The sequence below is a fragment of the Pseudophryne corroboree genome (assembly GCF_028390025.1).
Source record: "Pseudophryne corroboree isolate aPseCor3 chromosome 3 unlocalized genomic scaffold, aPseCor3.hap2 SUPER_3_unloc_35, whole genome shotgun sequence".
Taxonomy (NCBI): Eukaryota; Metazoa; Chordata; class Amphibia; order Anura; family Myobatrachidae; genus Pseudophryne; species Pseudophryne corroboree.
The window spans coordinates 855,711-881,931 of NW_026967525.1; the positions used below are offsets into that span (position 1 = coordinate 855,711).

General features: G+C 43.6%; 2 protein-coding genes across 2 annotated transcripts in view; one reads left to right on the forward strand and one right to left on the reverse strand.

Annotated features, from left to right (window-relative positions):
• LOC134984095 (zinc finger protein 850-like) overlaps positions 1 to 26,221 on the forward strand; it is a 228,955-nt gene that overhangs the window by 94,121 nt on the left and 108,613 nt on the right. The window lies entirely within an intron of this gene.
• The window catches only part of LOC134984092 (gastrula zinc finger protein XlCGF48.2-like), a 58,474-nt gene continuing 46,196 nt past the window's right edge, over positions 13,944 to 26,221 (reverse strand). Inside the window, exon 7 of the mRNA XM_063949724.1 lies at positions 13,944 to 16,096. Within this exon, the coding sequence (XP_063805794.1) occupies positions 15,018 to 16,096 (1,079 nt within the window). The 3' untranslated portion in view covers positions 13,944 to 15,017. The remainder of the gene's footprint in view (positions 16,097 to 26,221) is intronic.

A 26,221-nucleotide genomic window follows, 5' to 3' on the forward strand; every position in this document is an offset into this window, starting at 1 on the left:
GGATCAACATAGGTCTATTAAAAAAAAGATTTTTTTATATTTGTTAATGCCCGCTCAATTACCCCTATAATTATTCCATCAATGTGTATTAAATCTGGGAACTGTATATGACTTCCAAATATATTAGTACTGTGTGATCCTTGTGAGGCACCCGTAAAGTATGTGCTGCCTTGAAGTGGATACAGTTGCTAAATGTTGTAGAAAATTAATTCTATTGCACTGAAGCTACCTTACTTTGAATTTCTGTCAGAGTCTGGTAGCTGTGCTATTGCTACAAATCTGTATGAGTCATACGTTTGTTTGAAACTTACAATTGTCAAGCGTTATAGTAAATACTGTTGCACTTGAGCTGATTATCTTGGTGTAGTGACTATGATGTTAATACATGGGATTGTATGGTTTTGTGGAGGAAACCTCCTGGACTATATTGTAGGCAAGTTATTTATCATTCCCTTCATGGGCTCCCTTGTGCTGGAAATGTGATTGTTGTGTTTGCACACCTGAGAGACGATCTGTGCAATTAATGACTACAGGCTACTCTGTACACTTAGCTGACTGCATGCTGTTCTATGCACATTGGTGACTGCGGGCTAATCTGTACATTGGATTGACAACAAGCTATTCTGTACACATTGCTAACTATAATCTAATCTATACACATTACTGACTATTGCACCTAACTATGACATGCACATGGATTTAGCACATGGAGACAGCGTGATACGCCGACGCGCGTTTCACAGTTAAAGTTTCATCAGGGCTAACCAGAACGTCTACCCTGTTTGGAATATCATTGTTAAGCCGCACCAATCACGGAGCGGTAAACCTGTCACGTGATATATTCGGCCTATCGTACTGCCGCTCTGATCATTCTCCATCTAGCAGAGCGGTCTGGCCGGTCACGTGACTGGAACGGACCAGACGGGACTCTAGGTTACTGGCACTAGAGAAAGGATGAATGTTATTTCTATGTCTGCTACAATGGGCTACGTTCTCTTTCATAGACCCGGAGTCTCTTGTTTGTCCCTATTGAGTATATGTGTTTGATTCCCCTGGTTCTTAATATGTGAGCTGAGTACATAATGTCATAAACGTGATCTTATATTCATGAATATCATAATCTATCTTTCTTATCAAAACAGTGTGGGTAAAAAGTGAACTTTGAAAAAGAAAAATGAAAATAAAAATTGTGACTGTTAATCATAAAAACGTAAAAAAATAAGAAACAGTGTATGGTACATAGTGACTTCTTATAGGTAGTGTGAAGAAAAATTATTTAATATGTGTGAATTTTCCTAAACGTAATCACTTGCTTACTCCATCAATATAAATAGATGGGATAATTAATTTGTGAGTGATAATTAAACATAATAAAATTATATTGGGACGTGCATATCGTGGAGTGAATTAGGAAAGTTACCAGTGTGCTTTGTGATGTATCTGGGTGAGAAACTTAGGACTGTATAGTATACAGTACCTTTAGATTGTATTATATTTTAATGACTCCCAATGGTTCGCAATCTCGTATATTATAAATAAATCTAACAATCTTTGTGGTTGTGTATAACTTAGGTTTAATAACATTTCCTATATAGGGATTATTCAGTAGTTAACTTAATAAATATTTATGAACTCTCATCAAGGTTAGTCAATCTACCTTTGTAAAGGGAATATAATGAATATCACATGGATCCCCTCAGGGTCTACTACTAAATTTTATTATTTTCCTACATGGAATATTTGCTCATACTGCCTGTGTATCGGCTTCTAAATGTGTTATACTCATACTTCCCACCTGAAGGTAGGGCTTCAGGTGGGATCTAAGAATTTGAAAGACTTAATTGTACAGAGTCACCTTTCTGTGTCTTCAAGACAATTATACAACAAGAAAGGATCATACCAGTGTGGTCGATGCAAAGCTTGTCAATATATGACACCAAAACAGTCATATACAGATAAATTTGGTAAAAAATGGCAGATTCACAATTACATCAACTGTACCACAATGGGCGTAGTGTACCATCTTGAATGCCCATGTGGTAAAATTTATATTGGCAAAACCATTCGCAAACTGAAAGTCTGCATCCTGGAACATGCTAATAATATAAAAAATGCGCGAAAAGATGTAGAGAGGTTCAGAACTCTAACATCAGTGGCCAAACATTTTCTGCAATATCATGGGGGCGATACTGGAGGCCTGAAAGCATATGGTATGCAGCAAATTCAGTTGGGCATTAGAGGGGGCAACATCGATAATGAACTGTTAAAACTGGAGACTAAACTCATTTTCTTAATGGGTAGTCTGCAACCAGTGGGGCTAAATGAATATAATAGCTATCTTCCATCTCTGTAGGTAACAGTCCATCTCTTTCCTGACTAAAGAAGAAGATAAAGCAATTCATTCCCCTTATGAATTTAATTGGTATCTCTCAGTGGAAATTTTCCCATATAATAAGACAATAGGATATCTCATCTTGTGCTTAATATCAGGTATAAGGTAATCAAATTGTTGCACAGGGAATCTGGGTTATTTCTCAAATGAATGGATAAAATCTGTTAAGTGATGATCTGGATTCCATCCTAAGTCAGATGACTATATACTTACCATGAGGACTCGACGGGATGAGCTGGTACAACCAGACAGTAGAGTTAAATAAATCAATAAATTACAGGATGAAAAAGCTACACAAAATATAATTCACAATTAAAAATGTGAATTAAGAAGCACATTAATTATGTCCATAATATCGACCATTATGGGGAAGAAATATGAGTAGTACTCACCTGGAAGCTACGGCTGTGACAGTAACACGTAAATAACCTAGGAAGGGAGATAATAAAATAACATAGTACATTAGTGGGTCATGAGAGGATCTATATGATATTTGTTATTCCCTGGTTACAAAGCCCTACCTTCAGGTGGGAAGTATGAGTATAACACATTTAGAAGCCGATACAAAGGCAGTACGAGCAAATATTCCATGTAAGAAAATAATAAAATTTAGTAGTAGACCCTGAGGGGATCCATGTGATATTCATTATATTCCCTTTACAAAGGTAGATTGACTAACCTTGATGAGAGTTCATAAATATTTATTAAGTTAACTACTGAATAATCCCTATATAGGAAATGTTATTAAACCTAAGTTATACACAACCACAAAGATTGTTAGATTTATTTATAATATACGAGATTGCGAACCATTGGGAGTCATTAAAATATAATACAATCTAAAGGTACTGTATACTATACAGTCCTAAGTTTCTCACCCAGATACATCACAAAGCACACTGGTAACTTTCCTAATTCACTCCACGATATGCACGTCCCAATATAATTTTATTATGTTTAATTATCACTCACAAATTAATTATCCCATCTATTTATATTGATGGAGTACACAAGTGATTAAGTTTAGGAAAATTCACACATATAAAATAATTTTTCTTCACACTACCTATAAGAAGTCACTATGTACCATACACTATGTTTATTTTTTCACGTTTTTATGATTAACAGTCACCATTTTTATTTTCATTTTTCTTTTTCAAAGTTCACTTTTTACCCACACTGTTTTGATAAGAAAGATAGATTATGATATTCATGAATATAAGATCACGTTTATGACATTATGTACTCAGCTCACATATTAAGAACCAGGGGAATCAAACACATATACTCAATAGGGACAAACAAGAGACTCCGGGTCTATGAAAGAGAACGTAGCCCATTGTAGCAGACATAGAAATAACATTCATCCTTTCTCTAGTGCCAGTAACCTAGAGTCCCGTCTGGTCCGTTCCAGTCACGTGACCGGCCAGACCGCTCTGCTAGATGGAGAATGATCAGAGCGGCAGTACGATAGGCTGAATATATCACGTGACAGGTTTACCGCTCCGTGATTGGTGCGGCTTAACAATGATATTCCAAACAGGGTAGACGTTCTGGTTAGCCCTGATGAAACTTTAACTGTGAAACGCGCGTCGGCGTATCACGCTGTCTCCATGTGCTAAATCCATGTGCATGTCATAGTTAGGTGCAATAGTCAGTAATGTGTATAGATTAGATTATAGTTAGCAATGTGTACAGAATAGCTTGTTGTCAATCCAATGTACAGATTAGCCCGCAGTCACCAATGTGCATAGAACAGCATGCAGTCAGCTAAGTGTACAGAGTAGCCTGTAGTCATTAATTGCACAGATCGTCTCTCAGGTGTGCAAACACAACAATCACATTTCCAGCACAAGGGAGCCCATGAAGGGAATGATAAATAACTTGCCTACAATATAGTCCAGGAGGTTTCCTCCACAAAACCATACAATCCCATGTATTAACATCATAGTCACTACACCAAGATAATCAGCTCAAGTGCAACAGTATTTACTATAACGCTTGACAATTGTAAGTTTCAAACAAACGTATGACTCATACAGATTTGTAGCAATAGCACAGCTACCAGACTCTGACAGAAATTCAAAGTAAGGTAGCTTCAGTGCAATAGAATTAATTTGCTACAACATTTAGCAACTGTATCCACTTCAAGGCAGCACATACTTTACGGGTGCCTCACAAGGATCACACAGTACTAATATATTTGGAAGTCATATACAGTTCCCAGATTTAATACACATTGATGGAATAATTATAGGGGTAATTGAGCGGGCATTAACAAATATAAAAAATCTTTTTTTGAATAGACCTATGTTGATCCCCCTACATAATCTGGGACATTTTTGTGGATCGGTATGATACGCTATACATGTAACAATTGCTGTTATAAGAACAATTCCTATCTACAGATCAATTTTCAATGCTGATGACAGAAATAGAGTGTACTGACCAAATAAAGATTGAGATTGTAACTATTTAAGATTTTAGTAGGGATTCAAGCCCCAAGCACAAAATCACTATATTTACTGGCAAGTAGCTGATTGAATATGCACATTAAATAAGACTGAGATGGGCATTTGATTTATCACAGTGTGACCTAAAAATTCAAATGTACTTGTCTGAGTAGAACAGATCTGTTTGAGGAAAAAGCCACCTCTTAAACGTATGAGCTATTTCCCTTCATACAATATCTTCCCAAATACTACTTGGGGTGCTGACAGCATAGTCTGAGAGCACAAACTAATAAAGATATTAAAAATTATAAGGAAACTCAGTGAATCACTGTACAAGCCCTTACAGTGATAGACAGGCTCCCACTTATAGGAAAACCACTATACTTGATAATAGGTATTTTGGATATGCAAATCCAGTATATGGAAGAATATCATGAAGTGCTGACAGCTTAGACTGAGAGCGCAGAACATTAAGTGCTAACAGCTTAGACTGAGAGCACAGAGAACAATTTCAAGTAAAAGTGGGGTTCATAAACTTAGAACAATAAAAACGCTGACAGCTGAGGACGGGGGAGCCATGTTTTTTGGGAATTATGGTATGAAGGCTTTACCAAACGATATGTTATAATATACACATGATTGTATATGAGCTATCCTCTAAGAAGGACAGACGGAACATATAGGTGGTATTACCAGTAATAATTTTGACATCCAACAGATCATTCACAAGAAAGGTCTTTAATATAAACCGACAAATAATGTAAAACTCAGGCAAGGTTTACATTGAATTAAATATTGTGATCACATTCTGACAGCACCACAAAATTTCTTGTATAAAAAGGTCAGAGAACCTGGAATATATTCAATATACATATAGATTTAAGACATTGCACAGCACAGTGGAACCAGAGAGTGTGGGTTTTTAACACTATATGTTGCACTTTGTCTCACATCTGTCTTTTACATTTTATTATTTCACAGTACTTGGCTTTTTTTAAGTATAAACAAAAATAAAAGTTATATTTTAATAAGTATGTTCTGTTAGAGTGCGCCACACCAAGTCCAATTATTCCCTTTCCTTTGAAACCAGTATATTCAATTACGCCTCCTCGGGTGCGGGAGAGATGGTAGAAATGGGAGGAATTCCGGGCGCGGCGAGGGCTTCCCATGATTATTAATAGCGCTGCAGATTTGTCACAATTACTTTCCCCCCAATCTGACACTACCTGAATATGATTGAATTCCTCACTCACCTCTATATATTAATGTTTGATTATGCCGTTTAAGGACTATTCCTATAGTGGAACCTGACCCGTGTTTTTATGTTTTCCTATTTGTGTCACTGTATTGTCTCTCTCCTTGTCTTCCTTTTGTTATTACATTATCTGTTGTCCTTTTTGTTCTTTATTTGTTTGTTACCAAATTTGGTAGTACATGTCTAGCGAACTGAACATTCTGTATTACGGATATGGTGTTATGTACATTTTTGATGGTTGTTCAATTCCATCACCCCTCTTGTATACCTCTGTAATGTGTGCTGTCACTTTTGGTTTCCTGTTTGTTTAAAATCCAATAAACAGCATTATACAAAAATAGAAGAGCCAAAAGCCTATGGGAGTCTTTCAGACTCGGCCACAATAGCGGCCCGCAGCAGTTTACCGGTTGTGGCAAAACGCACATGTGGAGCAGCCACACAAACGCACATTGTGGTCGCATTCCTGAGGGGTTAACGTGGAGCGAACCGGAACCGTTCTCCGGGGGCTGCGTGATGTCACATCTGCATTCATCTCTGATTAACCCCCTATGAGCTTCCAGAGTGCACCTCATATCATATTTTACTCATTTTTCGCAAGTTAATTCAAAGGATAGGAGACCGGTAGCACCACTGCTTTCAGGATTATTACACAGAGCACAGATAAAGGCTGACAAATAACAATAAATGATCACATACAAGGGATTAATTAGAAAAAAGGAAGCATAATACTCATTAAGTCATAATTATCAACTGGTTCTGTGCAGGACCCATACACCTCTTTACTGCCACCAGCAGCCCCTGGTACTGCACTGTGGACAACCGCCCTGTCTCCCCCTCTGACACCTCAGTGCTGATTGGGGACAAGATTACCCACATAGACACTGCCTCCAGCAGCGCCACTATTGTTCTACTGCCACCCACCCTGTCTCTCCCCACTTCTGCCACCCACCCTGTCCCTCCCCACTTCTGCCACCAGCCCTATCTCCCATCACTACTGCCACCCACTCTCTCCCCACTACTACCACCCATCCTGTCTCCCCCTCTGACACCTCAGTGCTGTTTGGGGACAAGATTACCCACATAGACACTGCCTCCAGCAGCACCACTATTGTTCTACTGCCACCCACCCTGTCCCTCCCCACTTCTGCCACCAGCCCTATCTCCCATCACTACTGCCACCCACTCTCTCCCCACTACTACCACCCATCCAGTCTCCCCCTCTGACACCTTAGTGTTGCTTGAGGACAAGATTGCTCACACAGACACTGCCTCCTGCCACATCCTCCCTCCCTCTGCCACCTCAGTGCTGCTTGGGAACAATATTACCCACAGACAGTGCCTCCGGCATCCCCCGCTACAGCAATAGTGCCACCAATCCTGTCTCCCCCCTGACATCTCAGTACTGCATGGGGTTTCTTGGTACTGCTGGTAATAGTCCTTCATCTGCAGATGGAAGAAAGCAAGCAGAGCAGTAAGGAGGCAGAAGCTGCTTCTGGTACCATGGACCCTGGTCACATAGGGCTGGGAGTCAGTTGTCACAACTGAGGGCCTGAGCTGACGGGAGGCAGCCTCAGTTGTAGGGGCTGAGATGTACCGGAACCTGGGAGGTTGTATCAGACCCCTGGACATGTAAGTAACATGAATAATAACTGCCCGAAGGCGTGACCACGACAACTTGGATAAAAGTCAATGATGTTTATTATGACAACTCCGCAACACAGCAGCAGTAAAAGAAAACGTAAAAGTCAGCAAATAATAAATACAGTTCCTGGGTACTACAGGATGGCAGGAGCCACAGGGCACTGGTAGTGTGAGATAGTTCTTATGATCTTCTAGATGGAAAGTCCTTACCAGGCCCGACTGTAGCAATGGAGATAACCCAGGATTGTGCCAGCTGGTGTTCCAGGAAAGGCTGGGTTGCTGAAGGTAAAACAGCTGCTGTGGATACTGGCTGGAACCAGACTGTTGTTAGCACGGAGTGGATACTGGCTGGATCCAGTTAAATAATAAATGAACTTGGGAGCGATGAAATATGAACTGAAATGTAGAATTTGAGAGCGGAGAAATAATAATACCGGTGGAGAGTGGTAAAGTGTAGAAAGGACACCGGCCCTTTAAGGGAAGCTGTACTCTGCTGGAAGCTGATCTGGAAGCAGGTAATGTTGTAGCTGGAAACAGATGAATCCACAATGGATTGGAGAGTCAGGCTACACCGCAGGTGGAATGCTGGTGCGGGTCTCTATGGTGGAAGTCTTGAGACAGGAGCTGGAACCTGGAAGACAATCACAGGAGAGAGACAAACAGGAACTAGGTTTGACAACCAAAGCACTGACGTCTTCCTTGCTCAGGCACAGCTTACTTATACCTGCAGCAAGGAAGGGGTTGGCTAGGCAATTATGCAAAACAACAATACAGACAGCAGATTGGTGGAAATGATCAGATGACAAAATCCAAGATGGCTGCGCCCATGCAGACACTTGGAGGGAAGTTTGGTTTGTAATCCATGTGGTCTGGGAAACAGTAATGGCGGCGCCGGCCACCGGAGACAGGAGACGCCAGGCTGATAGATGCACATTTAACCACGCGGGCACAGCGGAGGCCGCGGCTGATGAAAACACCACTCTGACACTCTGCATGTGGAAACTCAGGAACAGCGGAATCCGGTCCTGGAACGCTGAGCCCGCCTTAGGAGGCATCTGAAGGGTAAGTAATGGCGTCCAGATACCCGGATCGTGACAGCACCCCCCCCTTTAGGAGTGGCCCCAGGACACTTCTTAGGCTTTAAAGGAAACTTTGCGTGGAAATTTCGGACCAAGGCAGGAGCATGGACGTCTGAGGCATTGGTCCAAGAGCGTTCTTCAGGACCATAGCCCTTCCAGTCAATGAGATACTGAAGTTGACCGTAACGGTGACGTGAGTCCAGGATCTTGGCCACTTCATACTCAACGCCTCGTTGAGTTTGGACTTTCGGAGTTGGTGGAAGTGAGGAATGAAACCGATTCAAGATTAGCGGTTTCAACAGGGAAACATGGAATGTCCTGGGTATTTTTAAGAAGGGAGGTAACTGGAGTCTGTAAGCAACAGGATTGATGACTTGATCAATTTTAAAAGGACCGATGTAGCGAGGTGCAAACTTCATACTGGGAACTCTTAACCTCAAATTCTTCGTGGATAACCATACCCGATCACCCACCTTGAGAGCAGGAACTGCTCGACGCTTCTTATCCGCAAACTTCTTATACCTGAACGATGCCTTGAGCAGAGCTGATCGTACGCTCTTCCAGATATTGGTAAACTGATGCAAGGTGATATCCACTGCGGGAACAGAAGTTGCTGGAAGCGGTTGGAACTCAGGGACTTTAGGGTGGAATCCAAAGTTGGTGAAGAATGGTGTTGAAGAAGATGAAGAATGATACTGGTTGTTATGACAGAACTCGGCCCAGGGAAGTAATTGAACCCAGTCATCTTGAGAGGAGGACACATAGATGCGGAGGAAGGCCTCCAAGTCCTGATTCACCCTCTCAGTTTGACCATTGGTCTGAGGATGGTAAGCCGTGGAAAACTTTAACTTGACTTGGAGGACTTGACATAAACTTCGCCAGAATTTGGCTGTGAATTGAACTCCTCGATCTGAGATAATTTCTTCTGGAAGACCGTGGAGTCGGAAGATCTCTTGTATGAATACTTGAGCCAACTTGGAAGCTGACGGAAGACCGGTGAGAGGAATGAAGTGTGCCATCTTGGTGAACCGGTCAACTACCACCCAGATGGTATTGAACTTGTTGCACATGGGCAAATCAGTAATGAAATCCATCGACAAATGGGTCCATGGTCGACGGGGAACAGATAGTGGAACCAGTTGCCCCGCAGGCGACTGGCGGGATACTTTATGTTGAGCACACTTTGGGCAAGATGCAATAAACTCCAAAACGTCCTTTTTCAGAGTTGGCCACCAATAGGACCTAGAGATAAACTCCAGGGTTTTTTGGATACCTGTATGTCCGGCAAAACGGGAAGCATGGGCCCAATGCATGAGCTTCTTCCTTAGTGTCGGCTTCACAAAACTTTTCCCTGATGGGGGCATAGAGTCCATCCCTACCGTGGAGAATGCCAACGGATTTATAATAGGATGCTTGTCTGAAGACTCTGACTCATTTTCTTGCTCCCATGAGCGGGAAAGGGCATCGGCCTTGCGATTCTGAGAGCCCGGACAGAACTGGAGTTTAAAGTCGAACCTGGAAAAGAAAAGTGCCCATCTGGCCTGACGAGGGTTGAGACATTGTGCGCCTTTTAGATATAGAAGGTTCTTGTGGTCTGTAAGGATGGTGATTGAATGAGAAGCTCCCTCCAACAGATATCTCCACTCCTCTAGAGCGAGCTTGATGGCTAGCAACTCCTGGTCGCCAATGGCATAGTTGCGCTCCGCTGGGGAGATCTTCCGTGAGAAAAAACTGCAAGGATGTAAATGACCATCTTTAGCCCTCTGAGATAACACCGCTCCTACTCCAACGGAGGAGGCATCCACCTCTAAGATGAAAGGAGAGTCGATGTCAGGCTGTTTCAGGACAGGTGCAGAGATGAACCTCTGTTTTAAAAGATGAAAAGCTTGCATGGCTTCTTCAGACCACTTGGACGGGTTAGCACCCTTCTTGGTGAAAGCAGTAATAGGTGCCACAATGGTGGAAAAGTCTCGTATAAACTTTCGGTAATAATTGGCGAACCCTAAGAACCTCTGGACCCCTTTGAGGGTTAAGGGTACCGGCCAATTCTGGATTGCTTGTAGTTTCTCAGGATCCATCTCTAGTCCGGAACCGGACACAATGTACCCTAGAAACGGAATGGACTTGACTTCAAAGACGCATTTCTCTAATTTGCAGTAGAGATGATTGACACGGAGACGGGACAGAACCTCCTTTACCCAGAAACGATGTTCCTCTAAATCGTTGGCAAAAATGAGGATATCATCTAGATAGACCACGACATGACGGTATAGAATGTCTCTGAAGATCTCATTGACGAAATGCTGGAAGACAGCTGGAGCATTGCTCAATCCGAAGGGCATGACGAGGTACTCATAATGTCCGTCACGGGTGTTAAATGCGGTCTTCCACTCGTCACCCTCACGGATCCGGATGAGATTGTATGCACCTCTCAGGTCCAGCTTTGTAAAGATGGTAGCTCCGCTAACTCTGTCAAAGAGCTCAGTAATCAGGGGTAAAGGATAGCGGTTCTTGATGGTAATGTCGTTCAAACCTCTGTAGTCGATGCACGGCCGCAGACCACCATCTTTCTTCTTTACAAAAAAGAAGCCTGCGCCGGCTGGAGAAGAAGAAGGTCGAATGAACCCCTTTGCTAGGTTCTCTTTAATGTATTCCTCCATAGAATGCGTCTCGGGGAGAGACAACGGATAAGTTCGGCCTCGAGGTGGAACCTTCCCTGGAACGAGATCAATCGGGCAGTCCCATTCTCTATGAGGAGGAAGGATATCAGCAGAAGCTTTACTGAACACATCCGTGAAATCTTGATATGGAGGAGGTGGAACATCAGACGACCTGGGGGAGGAAGAACAGACAGGCAATACTTTAAACAAACATGTCTCTGCACAGGAGGAACCCCATGCCAGGATTTGCGTAGTCGTCCAATCAATTGTAGGATTGTGAAGACGGAGCCATGGAAGGCCCAGGACCACAGGATGTGTGGCTCTTGGAATCACTAAAAGTGAAATAAGTTCGGAATGAAGAACTCCCACTCTCAGACGAACTGGTAGAGTCCTTAGAGCAATAACAGTATCAAAAATTTTACTGCCATCCACGGCAGTTAAGGAAAAGGAGGAAGGAAGTCTCTCGGTGGGTAGGGACCACCGTTTAACATAGGCTTCAGTAATAAAGTTCCCAGCTGCTCCGGAATCAAGGAGAGCAATGACGTTCCGATAACGTTGAGCAACTTGAAGCGAGACTGGGAGATTACAATCATGAGGAGATGGAGAGGAGATCATTACTCCTAGCCGGCCCTCTCCTGGGCGAGCTAGGGTTTGGAGTTTTCCCGGACGTTCGGGACAGGCATTGATGGTGTGAGACGGAGCTGCACAGTAAAGACAAAGAGACTCAGAGAGACGTCTTCGGCGCTCAGCAGGAGTTAAACGGGAACGGCCAATTTGCATGGACTCATCTTTAGATGGTGACAGTTGACAAGGAGGAGGAGCAGAAGATTTTGGAGCAGATGATCTTCCACGCTCAGTTGCTCTCTCTCTGAAACGTAAATCAACTTTCGTGCAGAGTGAGATTAGCTCATCTAACTTAGAAGGTAAGTCTCTGGTAGCTAACTCATCTTTAATAAGCTCAGATAAGCCATGCCAGAATGCAGCATACAGGGCCTCGTCGTTCCATGCCAGTTCGGATGCCAGGATCTGGAACTGTATCAGATATTGTCCTACAGTACGTGACCCCTGGCGTAAACGGAGAATCTCGGATGAAGCTGAGGTTACCCGGCCTGGCTCGTCGAAGATGCGCCTGAATGTTGACACGAATGCAGTGTAAGAAGATAGCAGGGTGTCGGACCTCTCCCATAACGGTGATGCCCAGTCAAGGGCGGAGCCACTGAGAAGAGAGATGATGTAGGCAATTTTTGTACGGTCACTGGGAAAATTGCCAGGTTGTAGCTCAAACTGAATCTCACACTGGTTGAGAAATCCCCTGCAGAATCTTGGAGATCCGTCAAATTTTGCTGGCGTTGGAAGATGAAGACGTGGAGCAGAAATGGGTAAGGTGGGTGGGGTTATAGCTGGAGTCACTGTGGTTGACGCACCAGATGCGCCTGATCCACGGAGAGTTGTCTGAATCCCATCCAGCCGAGTAGAGAGATCCTGGAGACAGCGGATGATGTGGCCCTGTGCAGCCTCCTGATGTTCTAGTCGGGCTGCCAGTTCTTGCATCGGCCTGGCCGCTTGATCCTGGTCTCCGGCTGGATTCATTAGGTCAGTGCTTACTGTCACAACTGAGGGCCTGAGCTGACGGGAGGCAGCCTCAGTTGTAGGGGCTGAGATGTACCGGAACCTGGGAGGTTGTATCAGACCCCTGGACATGTAAGTAACATGAATAATAACTGCCCGAAGGCGTGACCACGACAACTTGGATAAAAGTCAATGATGTTTATTATGACAACTCCGCAACACAGCAGCAGTAAAAGAAAACGTAAAAGTCAGCAAATAATAAATACAGTTCCTGGGTACTACAGGATGGCAGGAGCCACAGGGCACTGGTAGTGTGAGATAGTTCTTATGATCTTCTAGATGGAAAGTCCTTACCAGGCCCGACTGTAGCAATGGAGATAACCCAGGATTGTGCCAGCTGGTGTTCCAGGAAAGGCTGGGTTGCTGAAGGTAAAACAGCTGCTGTGGATACTGGCTGGAACCAGACTGTTGTTAGCACGGAGTGGATACTGGCTGGATCCAGTTAAATAATAAATGAACTTGGGAGCGATGAAATATGAACTGAAATGTAGAATTTGAGAGCGGAGAAATAATAATACCGGTGGAGAGTGGTAAAGTGTAGAAAGGACACCGGCCCTTTAAGGGAAGCTGTACTCTGCTGGAAGCTGATCTGGAAGCAGGTAATGTTGTAGCTGGAAACAGATGAATCCACAATGGATTGGAGAGTCAGGCTACACCGCAGGTGGAATGCTGGTGCGGGTCTCTATGGTGGAAGTCTTGAGACAGGAGCTGGAACCTGGAAGACAATCACAGGAGAGAGACAAACAGGAACTAGGTTTGACAACCAAAGCACTGACGTCTTCCTTGCTCAGGCACAGCTTACTTATACCTGCAGCAAGGAAGGGGTTGGCTAGGCAATTATGCAAAACAACAATACAGACAGCAGATTGGTGGAAATGATCAGATGACAAAATCCAAGATGGCTGCGCCCATGCAGACACTTGGAGGGAAGTTTGGTTTGTAATCCATGTGGTCTGGGAAACAGTAATGGCGGCGCCGGCCACCGGAGACGCCAGGCTGATAGATGCACATTTAACCACGCGGGCACAGCGGAGGCCGCGGCTGATGAAAACACCACTCTGACACTCTGCATGTGGAAACTCAGGAACAGCGGAATCCGGTCCTGGAACGCTGAGCCCGCCTTAGGAGGCATCTGAAGGGTAAGTAATGGCGTCCAGATACCCGGATCGTGACATCAGTAAGCAGATTATGTAGTACAGTCACTATCTTACAGGCAGCCGGTGGAGGGAGCAGAGAATGGGCATTTTGTGGCAGGAACAGGCTGATTAGCTAAAAGCCTGGCTGCTGGATTCTGTACAAGCTACAAGTGGTGCAATTGTTTTACTGGGAGACCCAGGTAGAGGATATTACAGAGGCCTATGTGTGATGATACAAATGCATGTATTGACTGTAGGTCATTCTTCTGAGGGAATCAAGTGCTTGAGTCTGGCTATGTTCCTCAGATGAGGATCTGATTGTGGCTGTTATCTGATATCTAAGTGTCACTCCACCATCCAGGACACCAAGATTCCACACCGGATAAGCATTTTGTAACTCTGAACCCCCAAGTGTAAGTCTGGTTGGTAGGCAAAGCTGAGCTGTAGCCCTGCCCTTTGTTGGTGAGCTATCATAAGGAACTGTTTCACCAGGACTGAGTCACAGCCAACTGGCATCCCCCACACCTGGAGCTCAGCTAGACATTTAGGATTGGTATTGGGTTCAGTACTCAGAGCAAAAGACAATTCATCGGCATAGCAGTGGTAAACGAGGACATGACGTCTGATTGCTTCACCCTGCGGTAGCATATATATTGCAAAAAGCATGGGAGATAGGATAAGAACCTTGAAGAACGTTACATGGCAATGATAAGTATACTCAAGAATAAAATGGTTCCTAACCTGAGTGATGTCTATTGTGTGCGACAAGAGCTTATTTCTCAGAACATGGAAATGACCTCTCACCTGTGTCACTTCTCTGATGTGCAACAAGTTTAAAATTATGAGTAAAACATTTCCCACAATCAGAACAAGAAAATGGCTTCTCACCTGTGTGACTTCTCTGATGTGCAACAAGTTGTGATTTCTGTGCAAAACATTTCCCACACTCAGAGCAAGAAAATGGCTTCTCACCTGTGTGAATTCTCTGATGTGTAACAAAATGTGAATTATGTAAAAAACATTTCCCACACTCAGAGCAAGAAAATGGCTTCTCACCTGTGTGAATTCTCTGATGTCTAACAAGAGCTGAATTGTATGTAAAACTTTTCCCACACTCAGAGCAAGAAAATGGCTTCTCACCTGTGTGAATTCTCTGATGTGCAACAAGATTTGATTTTTGTGCAAAACATTTCTCACACTCAGAACATGTAAACGGCTTCTCACCTGTGTGACTTCTCTGATGTGTAACAAGAGCTGATTTGCAAGCAAAACATTTCTCACACTCAGAACATGTAAATGTATTCTCACCTGTGTGACTTCTCTGATGTATAACAAGTTGTGATTTCTCGGTAAAACAATTCCCACACTCAGAACATGGAAATGTATTATCACCTGTGTGACTTTTCTGATGTCTAACAAGAGCTGATTTCCATGTAAAACATTTCCCGCAGTTAGAACATGGAAATGTATTATCACCTGTGTGACTTTTCTGATGTCTAACAAGAGCTGATTTCCATGTAAAACATTTCCCACACTCAGAACATGGAAATGGCCTCTCATCTGCCTTAGCTGGTTGATGGGTAATAAGGTTTGTGTTCTGTGTAAAACATTTGGCATCTATAGAACAGGGAAACACTGTATCTACTATCAGAGCTGTAACAGATGCTCCAATATCAGAGTGATCAGGAGAATATTTCCCAGGATCAGAGGGATCAGATGATAGAGCTGGATGTATAATTGGGGTAATGGGGTTATCTCCTGGAGAATCCTGTATACTGTCATCATCTTTTATTTCACAGTCCGGGGATAACATTAGATGTCCTTCTGAGATATTCCTGCTTGTGTGTTCATCTGCTGGAAATAAAACACATTATGGAAATGTGACATTTTCTGTAACAATATTAATCTTGCAAATAGAAGACCACTCTCTGGGACACTTAATTGTAAATGTGTGTATAATAAAACATAACTTTTAATGAAGGCTTTATAATAGTGTCTCAGGCTATCATTGTGTCCACCCTCCCGAGGACATTCACAATAACAAATATAATATTATAATAAGACTTAGGGTGTGTACACATGTTGAGATAAATCTGTGAGATTTTGACTATATAGTCAAAATCTTATGAAAAGTTAGTGCATATCTCATGGTGCTAGGCAGCTTGCGATACAGATTCGATCCCGATGCGCGCTCCCGTGGGGTCGGTATCGTAAGGCTAGATAGACTGTGCAGGAAAGTCAATTGTGACTATCTAGTGTACAATCTAGTACATAGTATAGTCAAAATTGGCACTTAGTCAAAATCGTACATAGACAAAATCTCAAGCACAGACAGTCAAAATCTGTACAATCTGTGCTATCTGGGCTCTGGGGGAGTTCAAAGGAAATTGCATTGTCAAAATCGAACATAGCAGGGGTCTCACCGTGTGTACACACCCTTAGATATATCTCTCTATTGTACTGGTAACTAACCATGAAGTATAAATGGAGATGTAGTCACTCACCAAGTCCTATGTCAGCACCAATGTAAAACAATAGATGGGGAACGTATCGTATGAATTGGAGATTCTAGATGAACAATAACATCAGTCGTATGAGCTGATGGATCAGAGAAATGTCTCCTAACGTTACTCCTGGAAGCATTGGTAAGGTAGCATTCCTTTATGTGTGTGCTCATACGCGGGTAAGCCTGTACATGTGTTACTTACCCTTATATAGGGTATATTGCTATAACAGAGTAGGTGTGGAACAAGGTACTTTACATGCAATACACCATATAATACCCTTCAATCATCATCATTTGCTAAGTTATAATCCACTTTAACACCCACATAATCAGTGTCTTTCCTCTATACTCTCAATAGTAATAAGGATGTGTGTACGGTAAGTATGATACAGAGAATTACATATCAGAATATATACAGCTGCCGCCATACTTCTGCTTCTCATATGTGTGCTACTGAAAGCAGTGAACATCTGAGTGAGAGTGCAGGGAAGACAGCAGAGTCTGATGAGAAAGAGATTGGATCTGCCTTTGCAGGGATGTACCAAACCCGTCACCCCTGTAAGTATATAAAATAATAAATAAAAGGGGCGTGGCCTGAGTCCATCCAGACATGCTTTTTGGAGCTCTCCTCACTAAGTGGCTTCTTACCTACCCTACCAGACAGCTCCCAGCCGCCGCTGGGACCAAGATCCAATCAATAAGTCCCAGCCCTCCTGATGTCCTATAGCCGCAAAACTCTGCTCGCACCAGCCACCGTTCACCGCCGCGACCTAGTAAAGCCGCGGGCTGTAATCCGGGGCTGGTTGTGACCAGTCTCTCCTGCACGCTCCGGCCACCTGACGTGGAGGCGCCTCGGGCGGGAGTTCACTGTCCCGCACATACGGGTGCGCAGCTTCCGCTACTGCTGGGACAGAACGGGCTGCCCACAGTCCCCAGTGGTGATATTGGGAAGTGAGGTGGCTGCCATTTTGGATCCTAGCGCCCGCCATCGCATGCTTTGCCTTCTGTATCTGCCTTCAATAAGGATGGAAATTGATATAAGCTGCTAAATAAGGGTCCTGATGGCCAGACTGGGGTCACTACACTAAACTGAAGCATTTTCCTGGAGGTGAAACTACCTGTTTATATGGTACCACTATATTCTACTTCCTCTCAGTCTACATGCAGAGCCCAGTATCAAGTATCATCTGAGTACAGCTCATTACACCGTAATTTATTACAACCTCACAGTATATTGTGGATTTATTCACGATTATATTTTACCACTTGTCTTTCTGTGCTGAGTACTTCACTTCTGTGATCACGCTGACCTCTAGTGGAATTTCTCAGTCATTACTGTGTTATTTAATTTGCATTACATCATGTTTACTTGAAATTGTGGCTCGTATACTCCCGTCACCCCGACTAAGAATGTCATTTTGAACGGAGTCATCTTGATGTAACCTCCTGACAGCGTACTACTGCTGTTTCCAGCTTACCATGCCTCCCAAAAAGGTTAAAAAGGTACCAAATCGGCCCCACCTGTCCATCTCTTTGGTACCTCGAATTCAGGTGGTCCTTCTGAGACCACTACAACAACATCATCTGCTTCTTCTTGTAAATGCACAGCCCAGCTGTAATGGCTGAAAACGTCATAAGACGCTCTAGATGGTCCTGTTACTCTACGCTCTATACATTATCTGTTGTTTACATTTAAGGTGTCACAACTGAGGGCTGGTGTTGGTAGCGAGAAGCCTCAGTTGTAGGGGCTGATAGGTAATGAAACTTAGGAGGTATATTGGGACTCCTAGACATGTGCAGGAGCTGCAGCACCAATGCCCGAAGGCGTGACCAAGACAACTGGAAGTGACTTTAAGGTGTTTATTTAATAATAAAAGTCATGAAAGGTGAAACAAAACAATAAACGTGAAAAGAGTCTCTGGACTTCAACTGGTTTGAGACCAGAACCTGAAACGTAGTGAAGATGTTTAATGATGCTAGAGATGGCAGGAATAGGAGAATGATGCTAGAGATGGCAGGAATAGGAGAATGATGCTAGAGATGGCAGGAATAGGAGAATGATGCTAGAGATGGCAGGAATAGGAGAATGATGCTAGAGATGGCAGGAATAGGAGAATGATGCTAGAGATGGCAGGAATAGGAGAATGATGCTAGAGATGGCAGGAATAGGAGAATGATGCTAGAGATGGCAGGAATAGGAGAATGATGCTAGAGATGGCAGGAATAGGAGAATGATGCTAGAGATGGCAGGAATAGGAGAATGATGCTAGAGATGGCAGGAATAGGAGAATGATGCTAGAGATGGCAGGAATAGGAGAATGATGCTAGAGATGGCAGGAATAGGAGAATGATGCTAGAGATGGCAGGAATAGGAGAATGATGCTAGAGATGGCAGGAATAGGAGAATGATGCTAGAGATGGCAGGAATAGGAGAATGATGCTAGAGATGGCAGGAATAGGAGAATGATGCTAGAGATGGCAGGAATAGGAGAATGATGCTAGAGATGGCAGGAATAGGAGAATGATGCTAGAGATGGCAGGAATAGGAGAATGATGCTAGAGATGGCAGGAATAGGAGAATGATGCTAGAGATGGCAGGAATAGGAGAATGATGCTAGAGATGGCAGGAATATGAGAATGATGCTAGAGATGGCAGGAATATGAGAATGATGCTAGAGATGGCAGGAATATGAGAATGATGCTAGAGATGGCAGGAATATGAGAATGATGCTAGAGATGGCAGGAATAGGAGAATGATGCTAGAGATGGCAGGAATATGAGAATGATGCTAGAGATGGCAGGAATAGGAGAATGATGCTAGAGATAGCAGGAATAGGAGAATGATGCTAGAGATAGCAGGAATAGGAGAATGATGCTAGAGATACAGGAATATGAGAATGATGCTAGAGATAGCAGGAATATGAGACTGATGCTAGAGATGGCAGGAATATGAGACTGATACTAGAGATGGCAGGAATAGGAGAATGATGCTAGAGATGGCAGGAATAGGAGAATGATGCTAGAGATGGCAGGAATAGGAGAATGATGCTAGAGATGGCAGGAATAGGAGAATGATGCTAGAGATGGCAGGAATAGGAGAATGATGCTAGAGATGGCAGGAATAGGAGAATGATGCTAGAGATGGCAGGAATAGGAGAATGATGCTAGAGATGGCAGGAATAGGAGAATGATGCTAGAGATGGCAGGAATAGGAGAATGATGCTAGAGATGGCAGGAATAGGAGAATGATGCTAGAGATGGCAGGAATAGGAGAATGATGCTAGAGATGGCAGGAATAGGAGAATGATGCTAGAGATGGCAGGAATAGGAGAATGATGCTAGAGATGGCAGGAATAGGAGAATGATGCTAGAGATGGCAGGAATAGGAGAATGATGCTAGAGATGGCAGGAATAGGAGAATGATGCTAGAGATGGCAGGAATAGGAGAATGATGCTAGAGATGGCAGGAATAGGAGAATGATGCTAGAGATGGCAGGAATAGGAGAATGATGCTAGAGATGGCAGGAATAGGAGAATGATGCTAGAGATGGCAGGAATAGGAGAATGATGCTAGAGATGGCAGGAATAGGAGAATGATGCTAGAGATGGCAGGAATAGGAGAATGATGCTAGAGATGGCAGGAATAGGAGAATGATGCTAGAGATGGCAGGAATAGGAGAATGATGCTAGAGATGGCAGGAATAGGAGAATGATGCTAGAGATGGCAGGAATAGGAGAATGATGCTAGAGATGGCAGGAATAGGAGAATGATGCTAGAGATGGCAGGAATAGGAGAATGATGCTAGAGATGGCAGGAATAGGAGAATGATGCTAGAGATGGCAGGAATATGAGAATGATGCTAGAGATGGCAGGAATAGGAGAATGATGCTAGAGATGGCAGGAATAGGAGAATGATGCTAGAGATGGCAGGAATAGGAGACTGATGCTAGAGATGGCAGGAATAGGAGAATGATGCTAGAGATGGCAGGAATAGGAGAATGATGCTAGAGATGGCAGGAATAGGAGAATGATGCTAGAGATGGCAGGAATAGGAGAATGATGCTAGAGATAGCAGGAATAGGAGAATGATGCTAGAGATACAGGAATAGGAGAATGATGCTAGAGATGGCAGGAATATGAGAATGATGCTAGAGATACAGGAATATGAGAATGATGCTAGAGATAGCAGGAATATGAGAATGATGCTAGAGATAGGAGGAATAGGAGAATGATGCTAGAGATGGCAGGAATAGGAGAATGATGCTAGAGATAGCAGGAATAGGAGAATGATGCTAGAGATACAGGAATAGGAGAATGATGCTAGAGATGGCAGGAATATGAGAATGATGCTAGAGATACAGGAATATGAGAATCATGCTAGAGATGGCAGGAATAGGAGAATGATGCTAGAGATAGGAGGAATAGGAGAATGATGCTAGAGATAGCAGGAATATGAGACTGATGCTAGAGATAGCAGGAATATGAGACTGATGCTAGAGATAGCAGGAATATGAGACTGATGCTAGAGATAGCAGGAATATGAGACTGATGCTAGAGATAGCAGGAATATGAGACTGATGCTAGAGATAGCAGGAATATGAGAATGATGCTAGAGATAGGAGGAATATGAGAATGATGCTAGAGATAGGAGGAATATGAGAATGATGCTAGAGATAGGAGGAATATGAGAATGATGCTAGAGATAGGAGGAATATGAGAATGATGCTAGAGATAGGAGGAATATGAGAATGATGCTAGAGATAGCAGGAATATGAGAATGATGCTAGAGATAGCAGGAATATGAGAATGATGCTAGAGATAGCAGGAATATGATAATGATGCTAGAGATAGCAGGAATATGAGAATGATGCTAGAGATAGCAGGAATAGGAGAATGATGCTAGAGATAGCAGGAATATGAGAATGATGCTAGAGATACAGGAATATGAGAATGATGCTAGAGATGGCAGGAATATGAGAATGATGCTAGAGATAGCAGGAATATGAGAATGATGCTAGAGATAGCAGGAATATGAGAATGATGCTAGAGATAGCAGGAATAGGAGAATGATGCAAGAGATAGTAGGAATATGAGAATGATGCTAGAGATAGCAGGAATATGAGAATGATGCTAGAGATAGCAGGAATATGAGAATGATGCTAGAGATAGCAGGAATATGAGAATGATGCTAGAGATACAGGAATATGAGAATGATGCTAGAGATGGCAGGAATATGAGAATGATGCTAGAGATGGCAGGAATATGAGAATGATGCTAGAGATGGCAGGAATATGAGAATGATGCTAGAGATAGCAGGAATATGAGAATGATGCTAGAGATAGCAGGAATATGAGAATGATGCTAGAGATAGCAGGAATATGAGAATGATGCTAGAGATAGCAGGAATATGAGAATGATGCTAGAGATAGCAGGAATAGGAGAATGATGCTAGAGATGACAGGAATATGAGAATGATGCTAGAGATAGCAGGAATATGAGAATGATGCTAGAGATAGCAGGAATATGAGACTGATGCTACAGATGGCAGGAATAGGAGAATGATGCTAGAGATAGGAGGAATAGGAGAATGATGCTAGAGATAGCAGGAATATGAGAATGATGCTAGAGATAGCAGGAATATGAGAAAGATGCTAGAGATAGCAGGAATATGAGAATGATGCTAGAGATAGCAGGAATAGGAGAATGATGCTAGAGATAGCAGGAATATGAGAATGATGCTAGAGATAGCAGGAATATGAGAATGATGCTAGAGATAGCAGGAATATGAGAATGATGCTAGAGATACAGGAATATGAGAATGATGCTAGAGATAGCAGGAATATGAGAATGATGCTAGAGATAGCAGGAATATGAGAATGATGCTAGAGATAGCAGGAATAGGAGAATGATGCTAGAGATAGCAGGAATATGAGAATGATGCTAGAGATACAGGAATATGAGAATGATGCTAGAGATCACAGGGATATGAGAATGATGCTAGAGATCACAGGGATATGAGAATGATGCTAGAGATAGCAGGAATATGAGAATGATGCTAGAGATAGCAGGAATATGAGACTGATGCTAGAGATGGCAGGAATAGGAGAATGATGCTAGAGATAGGAGGAATAGGAGAATGATGCTAGAGATAGCAGGAATATGAGACTGATGCTAGAGATAGCAGGAATATGAGAATGATGCTAGAGATAGCAGGAATATGAGAATGATGCTAGAGATAGCAGGAATATGAGAATGATGCTAGAGATAGCAGGAATATGAGAATGATGCTAGAGATAGCAGGAATAGGAGAATGATGCTAGAGATACAGGAATATGAGAATGATGCTAGAGATGGCAGGAATATGAGAATGATGCTAGAGATACAGGAATATGAGAATGATGCTAGAGATGGCAGGAATATGAGAATGATGCTAGAGATAGCAGGAATATGAGAATGATGCTAGAGATGGCAGGAATATGAGAATGATGCTAGAGATACAGGAATATGAGAATGATGCTAGAGATGGCAGGAATATGAGAATGATGCTAGAGATGGCAGGAATATGAGAATGATGCTAGAGATGGCAGGAATATGAGAATGATGCTAGAGATAGCAGGAATATGAGAATGATGCTAGAGATAGCAGGAATATGAGAATGATGCTAGAGATAGCAGGAATATGAGAATGATGCTAGAGATAGCAGGAATATGAGAATGATGCTAGAGATAGCAGGAATATGAGACTGATGCTAGAGATAGCAGGAATATGAGAATGATGCTAGAGGTAGCAGGAATAGCACTTAACTGTAGTGTTGAATAAATGTGAACAGAGATCCACTGGAGAATAGCTACTATTAGCCAAAGCATATACTCTGCCGACACAGGGTGCCATAGTAGGAAAGTCAGACTGCATCGCAGGGAGTTATCACAGGAGAAGCAGGCTGCACCGCAGAAAGTTATCACAGGAGAAGCAGACTGCACCGCATAGAGTTATCACAGGAGAAGCAGGCTGCTGCGCAGAGAGTTATCACAGGAGCAGGCTGATGTGCAGAGAGTTATCACAGGAGAAGCAGGCTGCACCGCAGAGAGTTATCACAGGAGAAGCAGGCTGCACCGCAGAGGGTTATCACAGGAGAAGCAGGCTGCTCCGCAGAGAGTTATCACAGGAGAAGCAGACTGCACCGCAGAGAATTATCACAGGAGAAGCAGGCTGCTCCGCAGAGAGTTATCACAGGAGAAGCAGACTGCACCGCAGAGAATTATCACAGGAGAAGCAGGCTGCACCGCAGAAAGTTATCACAGGAGAAGCAGACTGCACCGCATAGAGTTATCACAGGAGAAGCAGGCTGCTGCGCAGAGAGTTATCACAGGAGCAGGCTGATGTGCAGAGAGTTATCACAGGAGAAGCAGGCTGCACCGCAGAGAGTTATCACAGGAGAAGCAGACTGCACCGCAGAGAGTTATCACAGGAGAAGCAGACTGCACCGCAGAGAGTTATCACAGGAGAAGCAGGCTGCACCGCAGAGAGTTATCACAGGAGAAGCAGGCTGCACCGCAGAGAGTTATCACAGGAGAAGCAGGCTGCACCGCAGAGAGGTATCACAGGAGAAGCAGGCTGCATTGCAGGGAGTTATCACAGGAGAAGCAGGCTGCACCGCAGAGAGTTATCACAGGAGAAGCAGGCTGCACCGCAGAGAGTTATCACAGGAGAAGCAGGCTGCACCGCAGAGAGGTATCACAGGAGAAGCAGGCTGCACCGCAGAGAGTTATCACAGGAGAAGCAGGCTGCACCGCAGACAGTTATCACAGGAGAAGCAGGCTGCACCGCAGAGAGGTATCACAGGAGAAGCAGGCTGCACCGCAGAGAGTTATCACAGGAGAAGCAGGCTGCATTGCAGGGAGTTATCACAGGAGATCATTATTTATTGTTGTTAAATGTTATATGTGCTCCCAGCTGGCCAGGATCATCTAAGTACAGGGAAAGGTAGGAATTATCACGGGCAACCCGGGAGTAATAAAATCAAAAAGTGTTGCTAGGCACTCCTAAACATATTCACTCAAAAGAGTGTAAACATTTTATACTAATCCCTTTTTTTTCCATACAGGTACCGCACTTGATACGATTCATAACTCATTTATAAATACATTAAATCATAATTTAGCGCTTTCTATCAAATTTCTTATCACAGGAGAAGCAGACTGCATCGCAGAGAGTTATCACAGGAGAAGCAGGCTGCACCGCAGAGTTATCACAGGAGAAGCAGGCTGCACCGCAGAGAGTTATCACAGGAGAAGCAGGCTGCTGCACCACAGAGTTATCACAGGAGAAGCAGACTGCATCGCAGAGAGTCATCACAGGAGAAGCAGACTGCATCGCAGAGAGTTATCACAGGAGAAGGCTGCACCGCAGAGAGTTATCACAGGGGAAGGCTGCACCGCATAGAGTTATCACAGGAGAAGCAGGCTGCTGCGCAGAGAGTTATCACAGGAGAAGCAGGCTGCTGCGCAGAGAGTTATCACAGGAGAAGCAGACTGCACCGCAGAGTGTAGACACAGGGGAGTCAGGCTGTACTGCAGAGTATAGACACAGGGGAGTCAGACTGTACTGCAGAGTATAGACACAGGGGAGTCAGACTGTACTGCAGAGTATAACACAGGAGAGTCTTTAATGAAGCTGACCGCTGGAATCACTGTGAAGACAATTGAAGCACTGACAATTTCCTGGGTGCTGGGACAGGATATTTATACCCACTGATGAGCAGGCATTGGCTGACAACTTGACGCAGGCACCAGCAGCGCTACGGATTGGTAAGAAGACTGACATGTGACTTGATCCAACATGGCTGCACCCATTGACAGAGTTTGAAGGGGAAAGAACCATATGCCAAACAACAATGGCGTCGGTAGCCACGGCAGAAGACTCCACACTACACGCACAGCGGCCACAGGGATGACAGTGGCGGCTGTGGTTAACAGAGGACGCCACACTCAGTCTCCACGCGGCAGGATCACGGGCGCAGCAGTGACGGCCACGACAAGGCTAAGGACGCCAGACCAAGCCAGGTGAAAACACTACGAAGGCCGCTGAGCCGGCGCTGCAGGTAACATAAAAATGAAATGTAACCAAAACATAGTTATGACCCGGGCCTGGCACGCTGAGCCAATCTCAGGAGACACCTAACTGGTAGAAAATGACCAGTCACCCGGATCGTGACATAAGGACTGAAATAACCTCAGAACTTAACTCTAATATTCAAGCTTTGAGGTCCGATATCAGTGAGATTGGCACTCGTACAGACTAAGATGAAAGAGATTGTTGCGTCTCACAATGATCTGATTTCAGCACGACACTCTTCAGGAAGACATGGTCTCCATTCGTGATAGTCATTGATTTAGAAGACAGGTCTCTGAGAAATAATATCAGAATAATGGGCATTCCGGATTCTGTTACAAATGCTGAGCTTTAGGAT